Source organism: Heteronotia binoei, chromosome 3 (assembly GCF_032191835.1).
Source record: "Heteronotia binoei isolate CCM8104 ecotype False Entrance Well chromosome 3, APGP_CSIRO_Hbin_v1, whole genome shotgun sequence".
Classification (NCBI taxonomy): domain Eukaryota; kingdom Metazoa; phylum Chordata; class Lepidosauria; order Squamata; family Gekkonidae; genus Heteronotia; species Heteronotia binoei.
The window spans coordinates 131,566,979-131,586,496 of record NC_083225.1 but is presented as its reverse complement, the minus strand read 5'-3'; the positions used below and the strand labels follow the sequence as shown (position 1 = coordinate 131,586,496).

The 19,518-nt window shown below is 40.5% G+C and overlaps 1 protein-coding gene across 2 annotated transcripts in view; it reads left to right on the top strand.

The window, feature by feature from the left end:
- The window catches only part of BCL9 (BCL9 transcription coactivator), a 43,163-nt gene that overhangs the window by 11,621 nt on the left and 12,024 nt on the right, over window positions 1–19,518 (top strand). For both annotated transcript variants that reach the window (XM_060234447.1, XM_060234448.1), the window contains 5 exons: window positions 10,815–10,896; window positions 14,920–15,225; window positions 16,818–17,134; window positions 18,660–18,849; window positions 19,409–19,505. In XM_060234447.1, the coding sequence (XP_060090430.1) occupies window positions 15,173–15,225; window positions 16,818–17,134; window positions 18,660–18,849; window positions 19,409–19,505 (657 nt within the window). In that variant the 5' untranslated portion in view covers window positions 10,815–10,896; window positions 14,920–15,172. The remainder of the gene's footprint in view (window positions 1–10,814; window positions 10,897–14,919; window positions 15,226–16,817; window positions 17,135–18,659; window positions 18,850–19,408; window positions 19,506–19,518) is intronic.

Genomic DNA, 19,518 nt, shown 5'->3' with positions numbered 1-19,518 from the left:
GTTGACATACGGAAAGTCCCAGGTTTAATCCCTGGTATGTCCAGGTAAAACAGGTAGTAGGTGATGTGAAAGACCTCCCTTCAAGACATTGGAAAACTGCCAGTCTCAGTAGACAGTACTGATTTTGATGGGCCAATAGTCTGGTTCAGTATAAGATAGCTTTGTGTGTGTTCATAGAGAAGAGTATGATTTTGTAGACTAGACACTTAAGAATAAGAGCAACATAACAAGTGGGTCTTATAAAATAGGCATAAGAGCCTATTGCACATTACAATTTATTGCTACTTATTTTAGATTTGTAACGTATTCTTTTTTTAAGGATTATGGCTTTACACTGATATTAGAAGACCAGAAACTCATTCTAAGAGTGGTGGATATGTATTCATAGTAGCAACGCCAATCTCCTTCAGTTGGCTAACCTAAACCATAGGTAAAAGAAGTGTAGTAGATGTTATATGGTGCATTGTCCCTTTCTGTACATCAATGTAAAATGTTGCTCTGGTTTTAAGTAATTTTAAGTACTTTTTAATTATTGCTAATTCAAGTAGAGCGCTTATATGGGTATTTCAAAATTTTGTTGCTTTAGTCATGCGTTTGCATATGGAACTAGTCTTGCCTATGAATTAGACTGCAGTATTTCCAGCTGTGACTAGATTGTGTTGTATAATAACTATTAGTTCTCAAGAGACTTAAACTGAATTTTAAAATACTGGCTATTTGTGGGTAGGTCTCAATCTTTGGCAAAGGGAACAGGACTGTGGCTTCATTCTCAGTCTTTTTTTGTGTATCTTCACCATTTCTATTGTGTAGGTAACTCACATTGCAGAGAGCTCTGGAATAGAGCTGAGAAGTGCTACAAGCATGAGGTTTGTGATTGATTAGGAGTGGCTGTGTTCCCCACCCTCTTTGCATTATTAACCTGCGCCTTGCCAGAGAGCTAAAGGGCTCTTGGCCTGTGGCTCTTAGCTTGGGGCCTATGTAAGGACCAGGAACCCAGATTCCTTGTGTTCCCAATAAGGTAAGTAGACTCTCCAGTCGGGGAGCCACATAAACAAACAGGGTTTAAAAGGGGACTGTATATTTTTAAAAAGCTATCATGAAGGTAGAATGCCAGCAGGGGGGTGGGGGCTTTCCAGTGTTTTGCACTGAGTGTCACATGTATGACTATCTGCCCGCAGGACAGAAGTCTTGGGTGTGTGCTCGATGCAAGGAGCTCCTGGTCCTCAGGGAACGAGTTTGTACCCTTGAGGCTGAGGTGACTGACCTGGAGAAGCAGAGACAGTCAGTTAGGCACTCGGAGAAGACTCTCGGGGACGTGTTAGAAGTGGGAGCACATACAGTGGGAGCACATACAGCCAGGGCTGCGCGAACTGCACTGGCTGCCAGTTACATACCGGGTTCGCTACAAAGTGCTGGTTATTACCTTTAAAGCCCTATATGGCCGAGGACCTGCCTACCTGAGGGACTGCCTTTCCCCATACGAGCCCCAGAGAACACTGAGGTCAGCATTGTATAATTTTATGGATGTTGTTAGCCGCCCTGAGCCTGCTTAGGCAGGGAGGGCAGGATATAAATAAAATTTTATTATTATTTTTATTATTATTATTATTATATATGAGCCCCGCTCTGAATGTGGCAGCCCCTTTGCTGCCAGGGAGCATGAGGGTCGAGAGAGGGAACAGGGCACCGGGCTGAGGATAAGGGAAATGTGCCCTCAGAAGGGACCTCTTCTTCAGTTGGTGAGCAGGAATCCTATCGCGCCAAGGAACCATCCCTGGGCAGGGAGAGATTCAATCCTTAGGCAAGTAGACAGCTGGGTTGCAAAACCCCGTACTGACCATATGGTGACTTGCCTGCCTGGTGCAAAGGTAGTGGACATTACGTGTGTATTAGATAGGCTGATAGACTGTGCTGGGAGAAGCGAGTGGTTGTGGTGCATGTTGGCACAAATGATGTGGGGAAATGCAGTTGTGACGTCCTGGAGGAAAAATTTAGGCTGCTAGGCGGGAGACTTAAGGCCAAGGACCTCCAAGGTAGCCTTCTCAGAAGTGCTACCTGTTTCACGTGCAGGGCTGGAGAGACAGGCACAAATTAGAAGTCTCAGTGTGTGGATGAGACGATGGTGTAAGGAGGAAGGGTTTAAGTTTGTTAGGCACTGGGATGCTTTCTGGAACAAGCGGGAGCTGTACAAAAAAGATGGTTTCCACTTGTCCCCGGATGGAACCGGCGCTGCTGGCGTTTAAAATCAAAAAGGTGGCAGAGCAGTTTTTAAACTAAATCTTGGGGGAAAGCCGACAGGAGATGAAATGTCTCTGGTTCAGGAGGACTCATCTCAAAGAGATGAAGGGTTAGCTGTTACTTTTCTACCGGGTAATGGATCAGAGTTGTCCACTGAGATGGTGACAAACAGAATGGACTGCCTGCCAGAATCTCGAGGCGGCAGGAAGAAGGTGGCGGACCTAGCTTGCCTGGGAAATTATAGATGTTTGTACACAAATGCTAGAAGTCTTCAAAGTAAAATTGGTGAGTTGGAATGTTTAGTGTTGGGAGAAAGCATAGACATTGTGGAAATTTCAGAAACTTGGTGGAATGAGGAGAATCAGTGGGACACGGTGATGCCTGGATATGTTATATCAGAAGGATAGGGAGGGAAGGGTTGGAGGTGGGGTGGCTCTGTATGTCAGAGAGGGCATACGGTCCAGTAAGACTGAGGTCAGAGAATTAGATTCCCTTCTAGAAATGCTATGGGTCGAAATAGAGGGCCCAAAAGTAAATTTAACTATGGGAGTTTGTTATCGCCCACCAAATCAAAAAGATAGAGGACGACTATAATATGATGGAAGGCTTAAAGAGAGTGGCTAAACGTAAAAACTGTGTCATCATAGGTGATTGTAACTACCCACAGATTGATTGAGTCAATATGTGTTCTGGTCGAGAGAAAGAGATTCAGTTTCTACCTTACTTATATTTATTTGTATTAAGTCATAGGCTACCACAAACAAAAATATAAAAAAAAATCCATGAAGATAAAATATACCAGTGGGATACAGTATAAGTGAAATATCATATAACCATGAAACAAATTGTACTGAAGACCACAGATAAAACAAACCGAGCAAAATACACCCCAAAATAAGAACAGAAATTGGATGCCATGGGATAAAAGGATTACTGAAGGAGGATAGAGAAATGGCTGAGAAGCTGAATGCATTTTTTTCTTCCGTCTTCACTGTGGAAGACGAGAAGTATTTGCCCACTCCAGAACCACTAAGCTGGAGAGTCCATGGAGTAAAAGGACAGGTCCTCTTGTGGATCAAAAACTGGCTAATTAATAGGAAGCAGAGAGTGAGTATAAATGGGCAGTCTTCGCAGTGGAGGACGGTAAGCAATACAGTGCCGCAGGGCTCAGTACTGGGTCCCATGCTCTTTAACTTGTTCATAAATGATTTGGACAAAGGAGACCCGATAGATATTGTTTACCTTGACTTCCAGAAAGCTTTTGATAGAGTTCCTCATCAAAGGCTCCTTAGTAAGCTGGAGAGTCATGGAGTAAAAGGACAGTAATGCACATTGGGGCCAAGAATCCCAGCTACAAATACAAGTTGATGGGGTGTGAACTGGCAGAGACTGACCAAGAGAGAGATCTTGGGGTCGTGGTACATAACTCACTGAAAATGTCAAGATAGTGTGCGATTGCAATAAAAAAGGCCAACACCATGCTGGGAATTATTAGGAAGGGAATTGAAAACAAATCAGCCAGTATCATAATTCCCCTGTATAAATCGATGGTGCGGTCTCATTTGGAATACTGTGTGCAAGTCTGGTCACCGCACCTCAAAAATGATATTATAGCATTGGAAAAAGTCCAGAAAAGGGCAACTAGAATGATTAAAGGTTTGGAACACTTTCCCTATGAAGAAAGGTTAAAACGCTTGGGGCTCATTAGCTTGGAGAAGTGTCGACTGCGAGGTCACATGATAGAGGTTTACAAAGATTATGCATTGGATGGAGAGGGTAGAGAAAGAAGTACTTCCCCCCTTTCTCACAATACAAGAACTCATGGGCATTCAATGAAATTGCTGAGCAGTCGGGTTAGAATGGATAAAAGGAAGTACTTCTTCACCCAAAGGGTGATTAACATGTGGAATTCACTGCCCAGGAGGTGGTGGCGGCTACAAGCGTAGCCAGCTTCAAGGGGGGGGGTTAGAAAAAAATATGGAGCAGAGGTCCATCAGTGGCTATTAACCACAGTGTGTATATATAAAAAACTTTTGGCCACTGTGGGACACAGAGTGTTGGACTGGATGGGCCATTGGCCTGATCCAACATGGCTTCTCTTATGTTCTTATGTAACTTACCTCTTGTCTGAATCACTTCCCACCAAATAGCTGCCTCAAATTATCTTACTATTTTCAACAGTTTAAATGTTCACATGCAAGATGAATACAGATCTGTGGGGTCCTGTGTCCTCCCAAGAGTAGCTGTAGTAGTCTTTTAATAGCTGCCTCAAATTATCTTACTATTTTCAACAGTTTAAATGTTCACATGCAAGATGAATACAGATCTGTGGGGTCCTGTGTCCTCCCAAGAGTAGCTGTAGTAGTCTTTTAAATGAGTTCCTTAAATTGTTGTCATGTTAGTTTGAAGGTAGGATGGTAGTACAGATGACGTTAATGCTAAGAGCGCAAACTAAGTGATAAGTTAAGATGATATTCTTTTGGCTCTTATTTAGTGAAGAAATTGGCCTTTAACATCAGTAGTCAAAATCAAATGATGTGACTCATCTTGATAGGAGTTGAAATCCATTTCCGGATTTGATGAAGTGGCACTAAGGTTTTCTTTTGCATATGCTTATAGTAGAGTTTTAATACTTAGCTTGAGGTACACATTTTTGGTGTGGAATGGGGTTGTGTGGTCTCTCCAGCTACCAGAGGGGGATGGGTAGGATTGCCAGATCCAGGCTTGGAAACTCCTGGAGATTTGTGGATGGAATCTGGGGAGGACAGGATCCTCAGTAGGGTACAGTGCCAAAGTCCACCCTACAAAGCATCCATTTTCCCCAGAGGAACTAATCACTGTAGTCTGAAGATGAGCTGTAATTATGGGGGATCCGCAGGTCCCACCTCTGGAGTCTGACATCCCTGTGTGGGTATCATCCTAAGAAAGCCAAATGCCTTTCCTGGGGGGCATGAGTAATTTGATGTTTTAGGCCATTGACGCTTCACCACAGAAAAATATTTGCCATGTTAAAGTACTCTATGGCAAGTCAGCTGTAGAGACTATCTGAATTGCCTTAGGCTGTTCCAGGGCTCTTTCTAGCAGGAGTGCTCTCAGAATAATAGTGTAAAACAAAACAGTACTATAAATTGTATTTCTCTTCAGATTAGATCTGCTTTCACTTGGAGGAATTTTTAGCTATCAGACATGCTGATTAAGTGAAACCAACACCAACAAATCAGATGGGGAACAGTACTAATCCCACCAGTCCATATTACAGACTAAGGAATTGGTGGAGTGACACAGAAGATGGGAGTTCCAACCATTGATTTCCCTGATAAATGTTTTTGCAAACTGCCTTTGCAGTTTTCTGTCTCCCGTTTTAACACTCTATATATTAAACCTTCTTTGGCTACCTTACTGTCTTCGTAGGGATTACTTTTTGGAATGTGCCCTTAAAAGCCCTTTGAGTTCCCATTCTGAGTTGGTCACTGATTATGACTTCTTTATACTTGGGCACAGTTTATTTAAATATTTATACTCTACTTTTCTTCTCAGTGGGGAACTTTACATTGTTCTCTCCTTTATTTTATCCTCATGACAGCTACCAGGTTGAGAAAGAGAGTGAGTGGCTCACAGTTGCTCAGCACCCTTCCATGACGGAGTGGGGTTTTGAACCTAAGTCTCTCAGGTCCTATGCATATTACTCCCATTCTTCAGGAACTCTATTGGCTGCCTGTTGTTACTGGACTCAGTTTAAAGTTCTGGCTATCACATATAAATCCCTTCATAGCTTTGGCACCTCTTGTTTGCAATCCTGACTCTCCCCTATGCTGCACCACATCATCTTCACTCATATCAGTAGGGGCTTCCATGGGAGCCAGTCTGCAAATGGGCAAACTCAACAACTGCCTGTACGTGTATTCTGTCCATTGAGGCTCCCACCTTATGCAGTGGCCTGCCCAAAGAGGTCAGGAAAACTCACACTCTCCTGACTTTCTGCAAACTATGCAGAATTGAATTATTCAAGAGGGTTTTTCTGCATAAGTAATAGGGTTGTGCTCTGTAAAATGGTTCACAAACTTACTGGATAAATGATTAGAGACTGTGGTCTATACTACTGTGTGTAGTGTATTGTAAGTAGGTTCCTATTATATAATTTTTGTACCACTCAACGTGTCCTATTAGTATTTATACCTCAGTTCTTTCTGGTGGCTCTAAAATCCTAATACATTGATTAGTGAATGTTCCGTTTTGTTGATTGTACGGATTCCTTTCTGTAATCGCTTCAAGTTCCTGTGAGAGAGGCAGACTATAAATAACATAAATAAATAAATGACCCCCTATACCAGCTGGCCAGGTCCTGCAGAGGCTTAAAATCCCTAGGCTACCTCTCTGTAATCAGATGGTCATAGGATATTAACTGCATAGATAGTGTCTCAAGTATGTCAGTGAATCCAGCTTTTTAAGTTTCTGGTGTAGGTGGCCATTTGGATGTGTTAATGGCTGAAGTTGTCCAAGTTATGACTACTATAATCAATCCACAGCATAAGATTAATTCTCAGTGATTTTTCTTATGTCCTGTTTTTGGTATGACTTGTATAGTGTTTTCAAATCAGCCTGTCAGCTCTGCCCTGCTTTCTAGCATTGGATCACACTACAGCAGCACAAGTCAGTAGCCTTGTCTCTGTAGCTTAAGCATGTTCATAGAGTAGTAATTGCTGACATCAAACCTGATTTTTGTTCCATCTCTCCAAGTTAAAAGTGGTATTCAGTACTGTAAATGTTATGTTCTGCCTCTCCAAAGACAGGCTTAAGGTGGATTGTAAACCGAAAACAATAAAAATCATTAAAAGCCACCCACTAAAATTGCCTATATGAAAATAAGTCAAGAGCCTGCCGGGGGCATAAAGCAACCTAAAATAGTCTCCTTAAAACACCTCAGGCTAGAAGCAGACCATAAAAAATCAAACTAAAATGATAAAATCTTTCGTTTAAAATCTGTATACTTGTAAAACACTATAGTTGGGCTACCTTTCCAAGTACAGTTGCCCCAATATGTATTATGTGGAAAAGTTCTGTGGAAGCTATACTTACAACTGGGTCCTCATTTTGCCTCCAATGCTTTAATATAGAGGTTAGACTAGAGTCTTGAGGACCTATGTTCATATATCCATGCTTCCATGAAACTTGCTGGATGTCCTCGAGCTAGTTGCTATTCTTCAACATTTTCTTCACAAGTGAGGGAAAAATAGTGGAAGGGTGGGATAAAATGCATCAAATAAACTGCTGAAGTAGTGGTGTCTTACAGAACAAGGGAAGATTTACATTCTGAACAGTTTTTGCTCAGACCTGTTGCACTGGCACTTTTCTGTTTGTGTATTCTTTCCATGAAAACATGTTATGACCTATCAGTCCTTGGCCATTTAGCTCCAGACCTAACGTTGCATTCAATTTCAGTGCAAAAGTCATTGCATTGCTGAAACCTGTAGGAATAAAATGCTATACTGTATTTCCTAAGGCTTACTAGGAAAGAGATGGGATAGCAGAGCAGGTTTTGTTCTGATCATCATGTATCAAACCATAGAACTCTATTCTTTCCTGTTGGAAAAGATAAAGAGAATCTGTAACCTCAGAGAGTTTCTCCTGTACACGAGGTTGAGGCTTATGGGGCTATTCTGTCTCCACGTCCCCCAGCACCTGCATCAGAATACTGGGAACCATCAGTCATAATATTTTTATTATCAAGCAAGTTTAGTAGGATATCACCTTGTTTCAGAGTAGCACATATCTGCATGTAGACAAGTAATGTGGGTGAGAAGATACAAGTTCTGATAGTTAGAAGATTTCTTGCAATATGTTGCAGACACCATATGATTCTTGGAATAATACTGGTAGATACAATGTTTTGAGGAAAGACCATTCTGTTTCCCAAATCTTAAACTTCTGATTACTGTTAGTATTTTTAACTGCTTCATGACTACTTCATGTGTTGGGTACCAAATAGGGGTATGTGCTCAATATATATTGAGTCAAATAAATACCCCCAAAATACCTTATTGAGTATTTTTCAGATACTTATTCCCTTGAATCAAATTAAGAATCTGATTTAGCTACCAAAATAGTTGTGCCCAAATAAAATATGAAAATATTCAGCCTTTATTATTAAATGTCTTCTGAACTCAAGTTGTGCTGCAGCCACAGGACAGGTTGGCAATGAACTCAGAAGCAATGCTCTCTCTAAGTTGTGAAGTCTTGTGAGCAAAAATTCTACTTCATGAGCTACTGGCATTAAAGTTGTGAGCAAATGATTTAGCTACTGCATAAATTAGTTTTCTTTGGGGCCATTCTTCCTGAGCTGAGTCAAAAATGTGTGAGTTGGAGGCTAAAAAACTGTGAGATAGCTTGCATTAACTCAGCATAGAGAGAACATTGCTCAGAAGGCATTTAATGTTTAAATGCTTTCTGAACATCATTATACCCCAGGGTATAATGGAGCTGAATATACCCCAGGGTATAATGGAGCTGAATAAATTTTGGTTTCCCCAAAATTTACCCAAATCCCAATACAATAGTGCAGGGGTGGCCAACGGTAGCTCTCCAGATGTTTTTTTGCCTACAACTTCCATCAGCCCCAGCCATTGGCCATGCTGGCTGGGGCTGATGGGAGTTGTAGGCAGAAACATCTGGAGAGCTACCGTTGGCCACCCCTGCAATAGTAGGAATTGGAAATACTTGGGAACACTGCTTTTTTTTGGGGGGGGGGGGGGTCAGGTAGACTTAAATTACAGCCCCATGGCGCAGAGTGGTAAAGCTGCAGTACTGCAGTCTGAACTCTCTGTTCACGACATGAGTTTGATCCCAGCAAAAGCTGGTTTCAGGTAGCTGGCTCAGGTTGACTCAGCCTTGCATCCTTCCAAGGTTGATAAAATGAGCTTGCTGGGGGGAAAGTGTAGATGACTGGGAAAGTCTATGGCAAACCACCCTATAAAAGTCTGCCGTGAAAACATTGTGAAAGCAGTGTCACCCCGGAGTTGGAAACAACTGCACAGGGGACTGACTACCTTTACCTTTTTTCTAAGACTTGAATTGGAATTTTTTTTTTTTGCATGCTCTTAATACTGAAGATAAAGGAATGTTTTCAGATCTTATTCTAGAACTGTGCCACCATTGGATAGTTCTGTTGTGTAATACTTTATGAGTAAGCCCCAAGATAGGACTTTCAGCTGAGAAAACTTGCATAGTATTGCTCTGCAGGCTTTGATAATCTACAGCAATTATTACTTTAAGCCCAAGTATCTAAACAAAATATTTTTGGTTAATTAAACTCTGCTGCAGATACAGGATGATACTTCTATTGATCGTGCTGGTGGTTGCTACTAAAACAAGTGAACTATCCATCCTGATTGTGTATGCTGTGGGTGGAGTTTGTGCCTTAGTGGATCAATAAACAGAATATAAAAGAACTACAAGGCGTTTTGCTAAATTCAATATATGTAGGAAAAAATATACATTAGTATTATAGCAACTGGATGTTCTGTTCTGCTTACGGCACCATTTTCTGTTCTTGGAACTTCATAGCTTTCTGCTGTATCAAGCCATTTTGTACAAACAGAGATTGTAGCACCATTGTATGGTTTTTAGATTAATTTTAACATTAACTTATATATTGTATTTATTTATGTCACCTGTTTATTGATTGTATTTCTTTGTTTTATTGCTATATCATGATATTTATATCATGCTTTTTAAGTCGCTCTGAGCCTGCCTTGGCGGGGAGGGTGGGGTATAAATAAAAATTATTATTACTATTATTACCACCATTAAAGGGCACTCCAGCTATTTCGATGCTCTGCCTTCTGCCTACCAAGGGGACTTTCATCATGCAGTCCTGGTGAATATCAGTTAGCAGCTGCACCTGCCTCTCTTGCTATTTTTGACTGCTTTTCAATTTTGTTTCCTGTTACTGTTTTCCAGGACTTTTGTAGAAAAAGCCCAGCAGGAACTCATTTGCATATTAGGCCACACACCCCTGATACCAGGCCAGTCAGAACTGCATTCCTGCTCAAAAAACCCCCTGCTGTTTTCTGAAGTAGAAGGGAGGAGCACAGAAAGTTGCTAAATAGGGATAAGCATGAACCACATTTTTTGGGGGGGGAGGGGGGAGAGGTGTTTCGTGGCTGAACTGTGAACTGAACCACAAACCGATACGCTGATTCACAAACTGAATCAATTTGCATTGGTTTGTGAGCCATTTACAGTTTGAACCCCTGCTTTCTGCTCCCCATGACTTCTCACAGGGAGCAGGAAACTTAACCCAAGCAGCTGAGCTATTTTTAAATCATTTCATTCATAAACCTCCATTAACTACATCAACATTTGTGGGACTTTATAGCAATTCTTCAGTTTGTGAACATCGCTTTCATGAACTAAAGACCAGCCAAAATTTGTGACTTTTGTTTGTTAGCTGGTTGCTGAATATGTACCCAGACACACTGTTATGTATGAGCAGGCATAACAGTTGTTGGTATGTGTGGGAAGGGGAGACTCTCTTTTACTGTGGATCCTTCTTTAGTAATACTTTTGTTTTCTTTCAGGTGAACTTAATTTTTTTGCAAAGGACTTCTGAAAGGGGCTCCTTCAGGATGAGCAGCATCATGTTATGACAGTGAAGTTCTGGTAAGTTGCATGTAAATATGAAGTTTAGGGAACTTACAAGGACATAGGCTCTCAAGATGACTTGAGTATTTGTTACTAAAATCTCTTTTAAACTTATAGGCTAGCCGTCACATGAGGCAGTGCAGTAAGGCTAGCTCTGTGCAGAATAAGTTTCGCTATCCCAATGACAAGAACCCACAGCAGAGGATTGGCAATGACAACACCAGATATGATGTAGAAGATCTTGTGTTTTATACCAGTGTGCCCCAGATGTGCTTTAAATATCAAATATACCAGCATGCCTCAAATATGAAATGTGCTTCAAATATCTACTCAAGACCATGTTCTCACACATCATATTCCTGACTCATGTTCTGCTTGTGATAAACTGCAATCCCAAGATCCTTTTCAAATGCAGAATTTTACATTTGTCTCCACTGAATTTCGTTTGACTTCATTCCAGGTTTCCAACCTATCGTGGTCTTTCATTAGGTATAAAAAATGCTTGATAGTGTAAAAATCCATATAGCATGATGGTCAGCGCTAAGATTTTATTATTGGCTTTAACAAAGGATGTTAGTTTTTTTTTTTTAATTTTTAAAATTTTATTGTTATATATTCCAACACCACTACACCTCTGTGAGAGTCCCAGGCCATAGATACATTATAATATTCCATATATTTATAATTATAAACATTTCATCCAAATACAACTCCTTCCCTCTATTTAACCTTCTTATCCATTCATTTCCTTATTAACCAACCAATCGTCTTAAATTGTTTAAACTTTTCCAGATACCTCACCATCTTTCTAAACCAGCCCTCCTCTTGTTCCCTAACCTTTAATCCATTCATTCTTCGTATCTTCATCATTAAATACTCCAATATTATTATATTATTCATTTTATCCCTCCAGTGATTAATTGTCAGTTCCTCAGCTTCTTTCCAATTCCTTGCTATCATTTGTCTTGCTGCTACTAACATCAAATTAATCCATTTACTATCCTCTTTTGATCCTAATCCCACACCATCCAAATTAATAATTGCCATTGCTTTAGATATACTTATCTTCCTTCCCATAATCTTTGTCATCTCTATGCCAACCTGAACCCAGAATTTTTTCACTAAGGGACAATCCCACCACATGTGACTGAAAGTTCCAATTTCTCCACATTTCCTCCAACAATTTTTACTCCCTGATTTAGAAATATAATACATCTTAATGGGTGTATAATACCATTTCTGTATCATCTTCAATCCCTGCTCCAAAGGATGTTAGTTAAGAACGAAAGCAGGCACAACAGGTATGTGATCTTACTTGCATGTTGACATTGGTTGTAAATGCCATTCTGTGCTGCATATTGTCTGTCAGTGGGCTTGATCTAATGATTGAGAATGCATTCTTAATATAATTATTAGTGGGATAAGAATAAAGGATTTATGAACATTAGCATATTTTCCCAGGTAGAATGCAAGTTGTTGTGAGAACATGGTCTTCGGTATTGCTGTCTATATACAGTTCATGTAAAGTACAACACTTATCTTTGGCACAGAAATGTTTGTATCTTTTTGAGTATCAGAGTTAGTATTTGCTATCTTGTGATGTGACTTGTCTAGAATTAATAGGTTTGATTGGCACACTCTGTTCTTTGCTATGTGCAAAACAATGAACTTCTCTTTGCGGATGACACCCAGCTATATCTATTGATGGGCGGCCAGTCCGACTGTACCCCGGAAAATCTAGACCTGGCTCTACAAGCCGTGGCATCTTGGCTCAGACTGAGTCGGCTGAAACTGAATCCGACAAAGACGGAGGTTCTCTATCTGAGTCGGGGTGGTCCAGGGGGAGAGATCCATCTGCCGACTATTGACGGGGTGCCAGTAATACTGGCCCCTAAGGTCAAGAGCTTAGGTGTGCTCCTTGAGTCCTCCCTTACAATGGAGGCCCAGGCAGCAGCCACTGTTAGAGCTGCCTTTTTTCATCTTCGGCGGGTGCGGCAGCTGGCTCCTTTCCTGGAGCTCAATGATTTAGCGATGGTAATCCATGCTACAGTCACCTCAAGAATAGATCACTGTAATGCTCTCTACATGGGGCTACCCTTGACGCTAACCCGGAGACTACAGCTAGTGCAGAATGCTGCGGCACGGCTGTTAATGAGGCTGCAGTGATGGGAGCACAGTCAGCCAGTGCTGAAAGAGCTGCACTGGCTACCTGTTGTGTTCTGAGTTCGCATCAAGGTGTTGGTATTGACCTTTAAAGCCCTTTATGGTCAGGGACCTGCCTATCTACGGGACCGCCTTTCTCCATATATTCCCCAGAGAGCACTGTGTTCAGGGGCAAAAAACTTACTGTCCGCCCCCGGACCAAAAGAAGCCAGGTTATTTGTGACAAGATCTAGGGCTTTTTCGGTGGCAGCACCAGAACTTTGGAACACTCTTCCGGAAGCCATAAGGGCCCTGTGGGATCTGTCTGCGTTCCACAGGGCCTGTAAGACCGAATTGTTTAAGCAGGCCTTCAATGTTTAACTGAAAGAGGGCTGCCACCGGACATCGCATAGAATGCTGGCGATCGCTGTTCGAAAATTCAAAGCCGCCTATATTGTACTGATGCAGCACCACAGAATGATTATTTAAAAATTGAAATATGTAAATTATGGTTTTATATGTTTTATTGGTTTAATTGTATTGACATGATGTTGTGAGCTGCCCTGAGTCCGCTTGCAGAAAGGGCGGGATATAAGTAGAATGTAATAAATAAATAAATAAATTTGTGTAATTCAATAAAGGTTAGGATCCTCTGGCAAACTTGTAGAGACCATTAAGTATCTCTTACTCTAGGTAAGCATTGTTCTTCCAAAAAGATGAAGAGATAGCAAAGCAACGCATGAAACTTACCTCATTAAAGTATGTTGATGTGACATTATGCTGAGGCAAAATTCAGTACCAGTAATTTACTATCATAACTAGTTGGTCTCATAATTTACTGTATTTTCCTGCAGCACCAGATACTTTAGTTTTTCAGTGGTATTTCCTTGTCTCAAAACAAATGTCTGTTAAATGCTGTTTCCTTAAAACAGTAGCTTCTTCTTAACATGTTGGAGCCTGTCAAACTGTTTGCTAAATTACAAAAGGAATATTTAATTTTGAGTGAAAATTTATGTTGTGCTATATTAGCGATAAATCTAGTTTTGATATGGTTAAGATACAAAATTATTCCAGAATTCTTTTGCCTGAAGGACAAAACACTTCAGATCTATTTAGTAACAATGATTAAACAGCTTAAAAATCTATACCTGACATGATGCCTAGTGTCTCTACATTTCTGTGGTAAATGTGTTTTTAAAAATATTGTTGGTAACAGATTGGAAAACTTGACTTGGCAGCTCAGCGAATGCATAACACTTTCAGTAGAAACAATGTACCTTTGGTCAGATTGGGGAAGCCAAGTACTTTTATCCCAGTTGAATATTATTTGGAATTAGGAATAAAGCACACACCCCTCCCCCGTGTCTCCTTTCTTCAGTTCTAACATCCATTGCACTAGAGTATTTGTTGCCTGTGCTTAAACCTAGTTTTAGATTTGGTCTTGTAAATCTAGAACTAGATTTTATTGCTGTGGCTGGTGTGTGTGTGTGTGTATGTATGTATGTATATATATATATATATATATATATATATATATATATATATATATATATATATATATATATATACACACACACACACATAAAGATATATATTTGAAGGCTCAGACTTATAAAACATTTGCTGCTGTTGATGTGTGTTTGTACATGGTTTGACTACAGGAAACCTTTTCCCTTTCTTATCTGTTAAATCTAGTACACCTGGTTGTTTAAATATCTGATATCGGAAAAACATTTACTTTGAATTGTTTATGTTCATGCAACTTCCACTTAGCTGAACACTTCTCACCCTCCTTTTTCAGTTGAAAGCTGGGAGAATCACCAGGTACTGATTGATCTAATTTAGTTAATTGGAGATTTCTTTTTACTAGTCTACTGTTCTTTGGCTGGTTTGGTGCAGTGTGCCCTGGAGATGCGAGACTTCCTCACAGCAGCAGGAGTCACACATTTGGAGAATGCTGGAGCTGCAAGACGGAAAGGCCCAGTGCAACAACGGAGAGAAGAAAAGAGGAAAAAAACAAGCATATCAACAGCACTGAGGAAAGCACGGGACAGAAAGTGCTTCAAAACTGCCAGCAGCAATAGCAGGCACCCTAGAGGAACTTGACAGAAGCCAATCAGTGTGTGTGGTTGTGTGCTTAGGATTTCTGTCAATGCATTCCAGTAACCCCAAAGTGAGAAATTCCCCATCAGGAAATGCCCAGAAGTAAGTTGTAAGTCTTAATTTGTCCACAAAGGTTACAACAGGGTGGCATGTGAAGGGCAGTTTGCCTTCTGTACTTGGACCGTGGGAGACTCTGTCATATGAGCTTCATTAGCTAATTTTATTGAATTTTGTGAGATGGGAGAACACATGCTGACCTTTTCTGTGTGTTATTTCGCCAAGCATGGTCTGTGCCGGTGTCCTCTTCAGGTTTACTTTCAAGACCAAAGTTTCCCAGCCTCTCTTCTTGGTCAAGGAAACTAACTGCTTCAGTACAGACCTGTGTGTGTGTTTGACCCATTGAACATTTTATACAACCTTCTGATTTGTTAGAGAACTTTGAAGGGAGGTGACAGATCTGATCAATATGCCTGACACTATTCATGGGGGAAATAAATATTGCAATGGGAAGGAAGTGCTCTAGTGTTGGAAATGTGCTGCTCCCTCAGAGAGAATACAGGGTGGCCCAAAGTGATTTTGCAAATCCAGCAAATTGACACTCAGAGTCCTTTGAACTTGACTAAATTAATTGATTGATTGAAGGAAGTCTGGCTAAAATAACTGAAACTCATGCATGTTTTGTGTGGCTGCTGCTTTTGCTTTTTAAATTCATTCTACTCTGCCTTATAGCTCGCACTAAGTATATCCTATATGAAGACAGATCCATATGTTATGTGTGATGATCACTGATGTACACATTTAAGAGGTCTGCTTACATGGAATTGTAATATTTGGGCAACTTTGTATGATATTCCAGATTTTTTTTTATTTAGATGATTTCTATTCTATTCCTTTTACCCTGTGAAGTATGCAGGAAGGGTTACCTTAAACATTACAGTATAATCTTAACAAACCAATTAGCATTAATGATATTAAAATTAAGTTTCCCCTCACATTGAAGCTGATCTTGGATCCTGTACGTGTTGCTTAGTGCATATATTAGCTGCTCTATAGATCAACTCTAAATTATATTCTCACCACCTTCGCAATCACTGTATAAGGTAGGAGGCTTAGTCAAATCTATTTTATGACTCTGCTCTTTTTCTGATGGCAAATATGTAAATTATGCATCTAGCTGCCATTTAAAAGCAATTGAGTTGGGTTATTTTTATCTACTACACCTGTCTTTTAGCAGTAAACTTGGGATCTAAATTCATATGTACGTAAATTAAATTGTAGTTATCAAACACGACAGAGCTCTCTAGATTAGCCTGAATTCTCTGAGAAATGAACTGTGCTTTGAATCCAGATGAGTGGCGTTGTGACTTTATGGTATCTTGATTACTTCGTGCTGCTCTTAGTATGAGGCACGTTTTTGTACATAGAAACCATTGTCTTTATTAACAGAAGCTGCAGAGGTATATCTTCATGTGATTGGCTAGTTCCTGGGGTATGGGTGGCTGCTGCTTTGCTCCCCCCCCCCAAATAGTGATACTTTAAACTGGGTAGTACCTGTTGCAAGACATTTTTGAAATAGCAGTTAGGTGATGCTAAGCATGCAGATGACTTGTTGGTGCCTGCCGCAATGTATAAAGACAGACTGAGGAGGTGGCAGTTGAGTGAATTGGCATTCTTGTTCTGTTTCTCCTTTTCAGTAGTCCCAAATCAAAGCAGGAGGTGATGGTACGTCCCCCTACAGTGATGTCCCCATCTGGTAACCCCCAGCTGGACTCTAAATTCTCCAACCAGGGTAAACAGGGGGGCTCAACAGGCCAATCCCAGCCCTCTCCCTGTGACCCCAAGAGTGGGGGCCACACACCAAAAGTGCTCCCAGGACAAGGAGGAAGCATGGGGTTGAAGAATGGGGCTGGCAATGGTTCAAAGGGGAAAGGAAAGAGAGAGAGGAGCATTTCAGCGGATTCCTTTGAACAGAGAGATGCTGGAACTCCCAGTGATGAAACTGAAATCAAAGGTATGCATATACAAGAAAGGGCAGCAATATTAGTGGTTGCTGATTTTGATTGAGACTTATAGCAGATCTGTACATTGCCACTTGGAATGTAACCTTAATGGAGGTGGGGAAGACCTGTCTAGCAGCAGTGTGGCATCGCAGAGACTTCTGGAACATAGGTCTTGAAGGCCCTGCAATGACTGGAGTATTGGAGATAGTGTTCCGAGTATCTTGGGCAGCTGCTGTTGAGGGTGTGGCTCAGCAGCACTTATGTGGAAACACTTCTGCATGAACTGGTGCCTCAGGGAGGGTGGGAGTTGCTATGGGGCTGCAATGATTTGAATGGTCATAGCAATATGTTTTTACCCAAATCATTGTGGGGGTGAACCACTGATAGAAACATGCCAATAATGTGAGAACTTCCTTTTTTCTTCCCACCAGCACCTGCTTGAATGAGACAGGATGGCATACCTGTACTCTGGTGTTTCATTATTGACTGAGCAAGATCCATTTTTGTCTGAGCAAGATAATTCCTTTTTGTAGCTAGATTTTTAACAGTAACATTCCTCATAGTTCAGTTAATACATTTCATCTTATCTGGTGTTAACAGGAGTGCAGATTCAAGATACTTATTAGCCTCTGACTCCTAAATTAAAATCAGGTTGCTTACTGCAACAGTTAGTAAGCAGCTTTCTCATTTTATCTAGCTGTTAACTTTTTGTGAACAATTTGCATGCCTGGATATTTTGCATGTTTGTTTTCTTCCAAAGGAGGATAGTATGAGTCCTGTGTTACTTCATGGTATTGCTTTCTTTTTCAAAAGCTCCAGAGTTATCTTTTTTTGGCCTTAGAACCTCTCTCCTATTCTTCAGGTTCATGGTGGAAGTTAATATTTATCTAAATATGTAAATGTGGTAAGAGAATTCACGTAACTGAAATGTTCTACTCTATTGATGCTTAAAGAAACATTTTGGTGCTCTTGAAAAAAACCCAGGTTTAACTCTAGTATGTTTCTGTAAGGAAGGTAGCTAAGGCACCTGATGGAAAGCTACAGAAACATGCTGTTTTCACATGTATTTAATATTTAAAGATGGGTAGTAATAGTGGCAGGGCAACTTTATATTGGTATGAATTTCTTCCCTTTAAGTACATGATTTTAAAACACCTCTTATCTAGCTAAACAAAGTAAAAGGAGCCAAAGGTTTGAATTTGTGCAGTGCCATTCTCTTAGAACTTGGTTAATCAATCCGAAAAAGCTTGTGGAATGAAAGTTGCACATCAGCTTGCTACACTGCATTAAATAAGAATTTTGTCCCTAAAGATAGCCTCAAAATATTCTGCAATATGATCTATAGCATGTAGTAGGTAGTATACATGGTGAAAAACTGCTTGACATAGCTGTTGACATAAAAAAGGATCCTTATTTTTTTTTTAATTGAACAATATGAACTGACAAAATATACTTCTGGATTTCCTGTGTTTAAAGTAAACTTTCACAGACATGGGAACAGTTTCTGTGCTTCAGTACTGAAATGTTTCATTCCAGATCTTGGCGTCACTGATCATGCAAAATCACAGGATTCCCAGCATTCAGCACACTCCATGGCTTCTTCAAATGCCTCAGCCCCACGATCTTCCACACCTTCCCATGGTCAGACTGCCACATCAGATCCAGGTAGCATGCAGAAGACACCATCCAAAGTGGTTTATGTCTTCTCAACTGAGATGGCAAATAAGTAAGTGAATTTTGGACACAGCTACAATTTCAAGATTAGCCTAAGATATGAGACTGGACACCTTTGTACCAGATTACTTTTTTCTGTGGTTATCACTTCGTCATGTGATGCATTGCAAGTGAGTCTGTTAAGGCATTAGTACACAATGAAATGGCAGCTAATTATGATGTTGTATTCCAAGCACGTATGATCACATAGTTGCTTGTATGCCCACATCACATGAAGAACTGTGTAGCTTTCTTCACTGAAATAGTAAGCATGTAGGAAAGTTACTTTAAAATGAAATACTTAAATACCTCTTTGAAAAGTCTGGTTGAAGTTTGGTGGGTATGAAGGCCAGTGAAAATGTATTTGTAGCCTTGCATTGAAGCTCTCTTATTACCCACTGAAACCTCATTGTGAATGAAGATTGGTGTGGCTGTGTTCTTGAATGTGATCCAGCACATATGGTGGATGAACAAACAGTAAAATATATTGCTCCTTAGGATTTTTTTGCCCCCTTAGATAGTGTGATCCTAACTTGTAGAAAGAGATCCAGACTTCTTTTTTGTCTTCTCAGGGCTGCAGAAGCTGTGCTGAAGGGACAAGTTGAAACCATTGTATCTTTTCACGTTCAGAACATCTCTAATAAGGCAGAGCGAAATACTTTGCCATTGGTAGGTAACATAT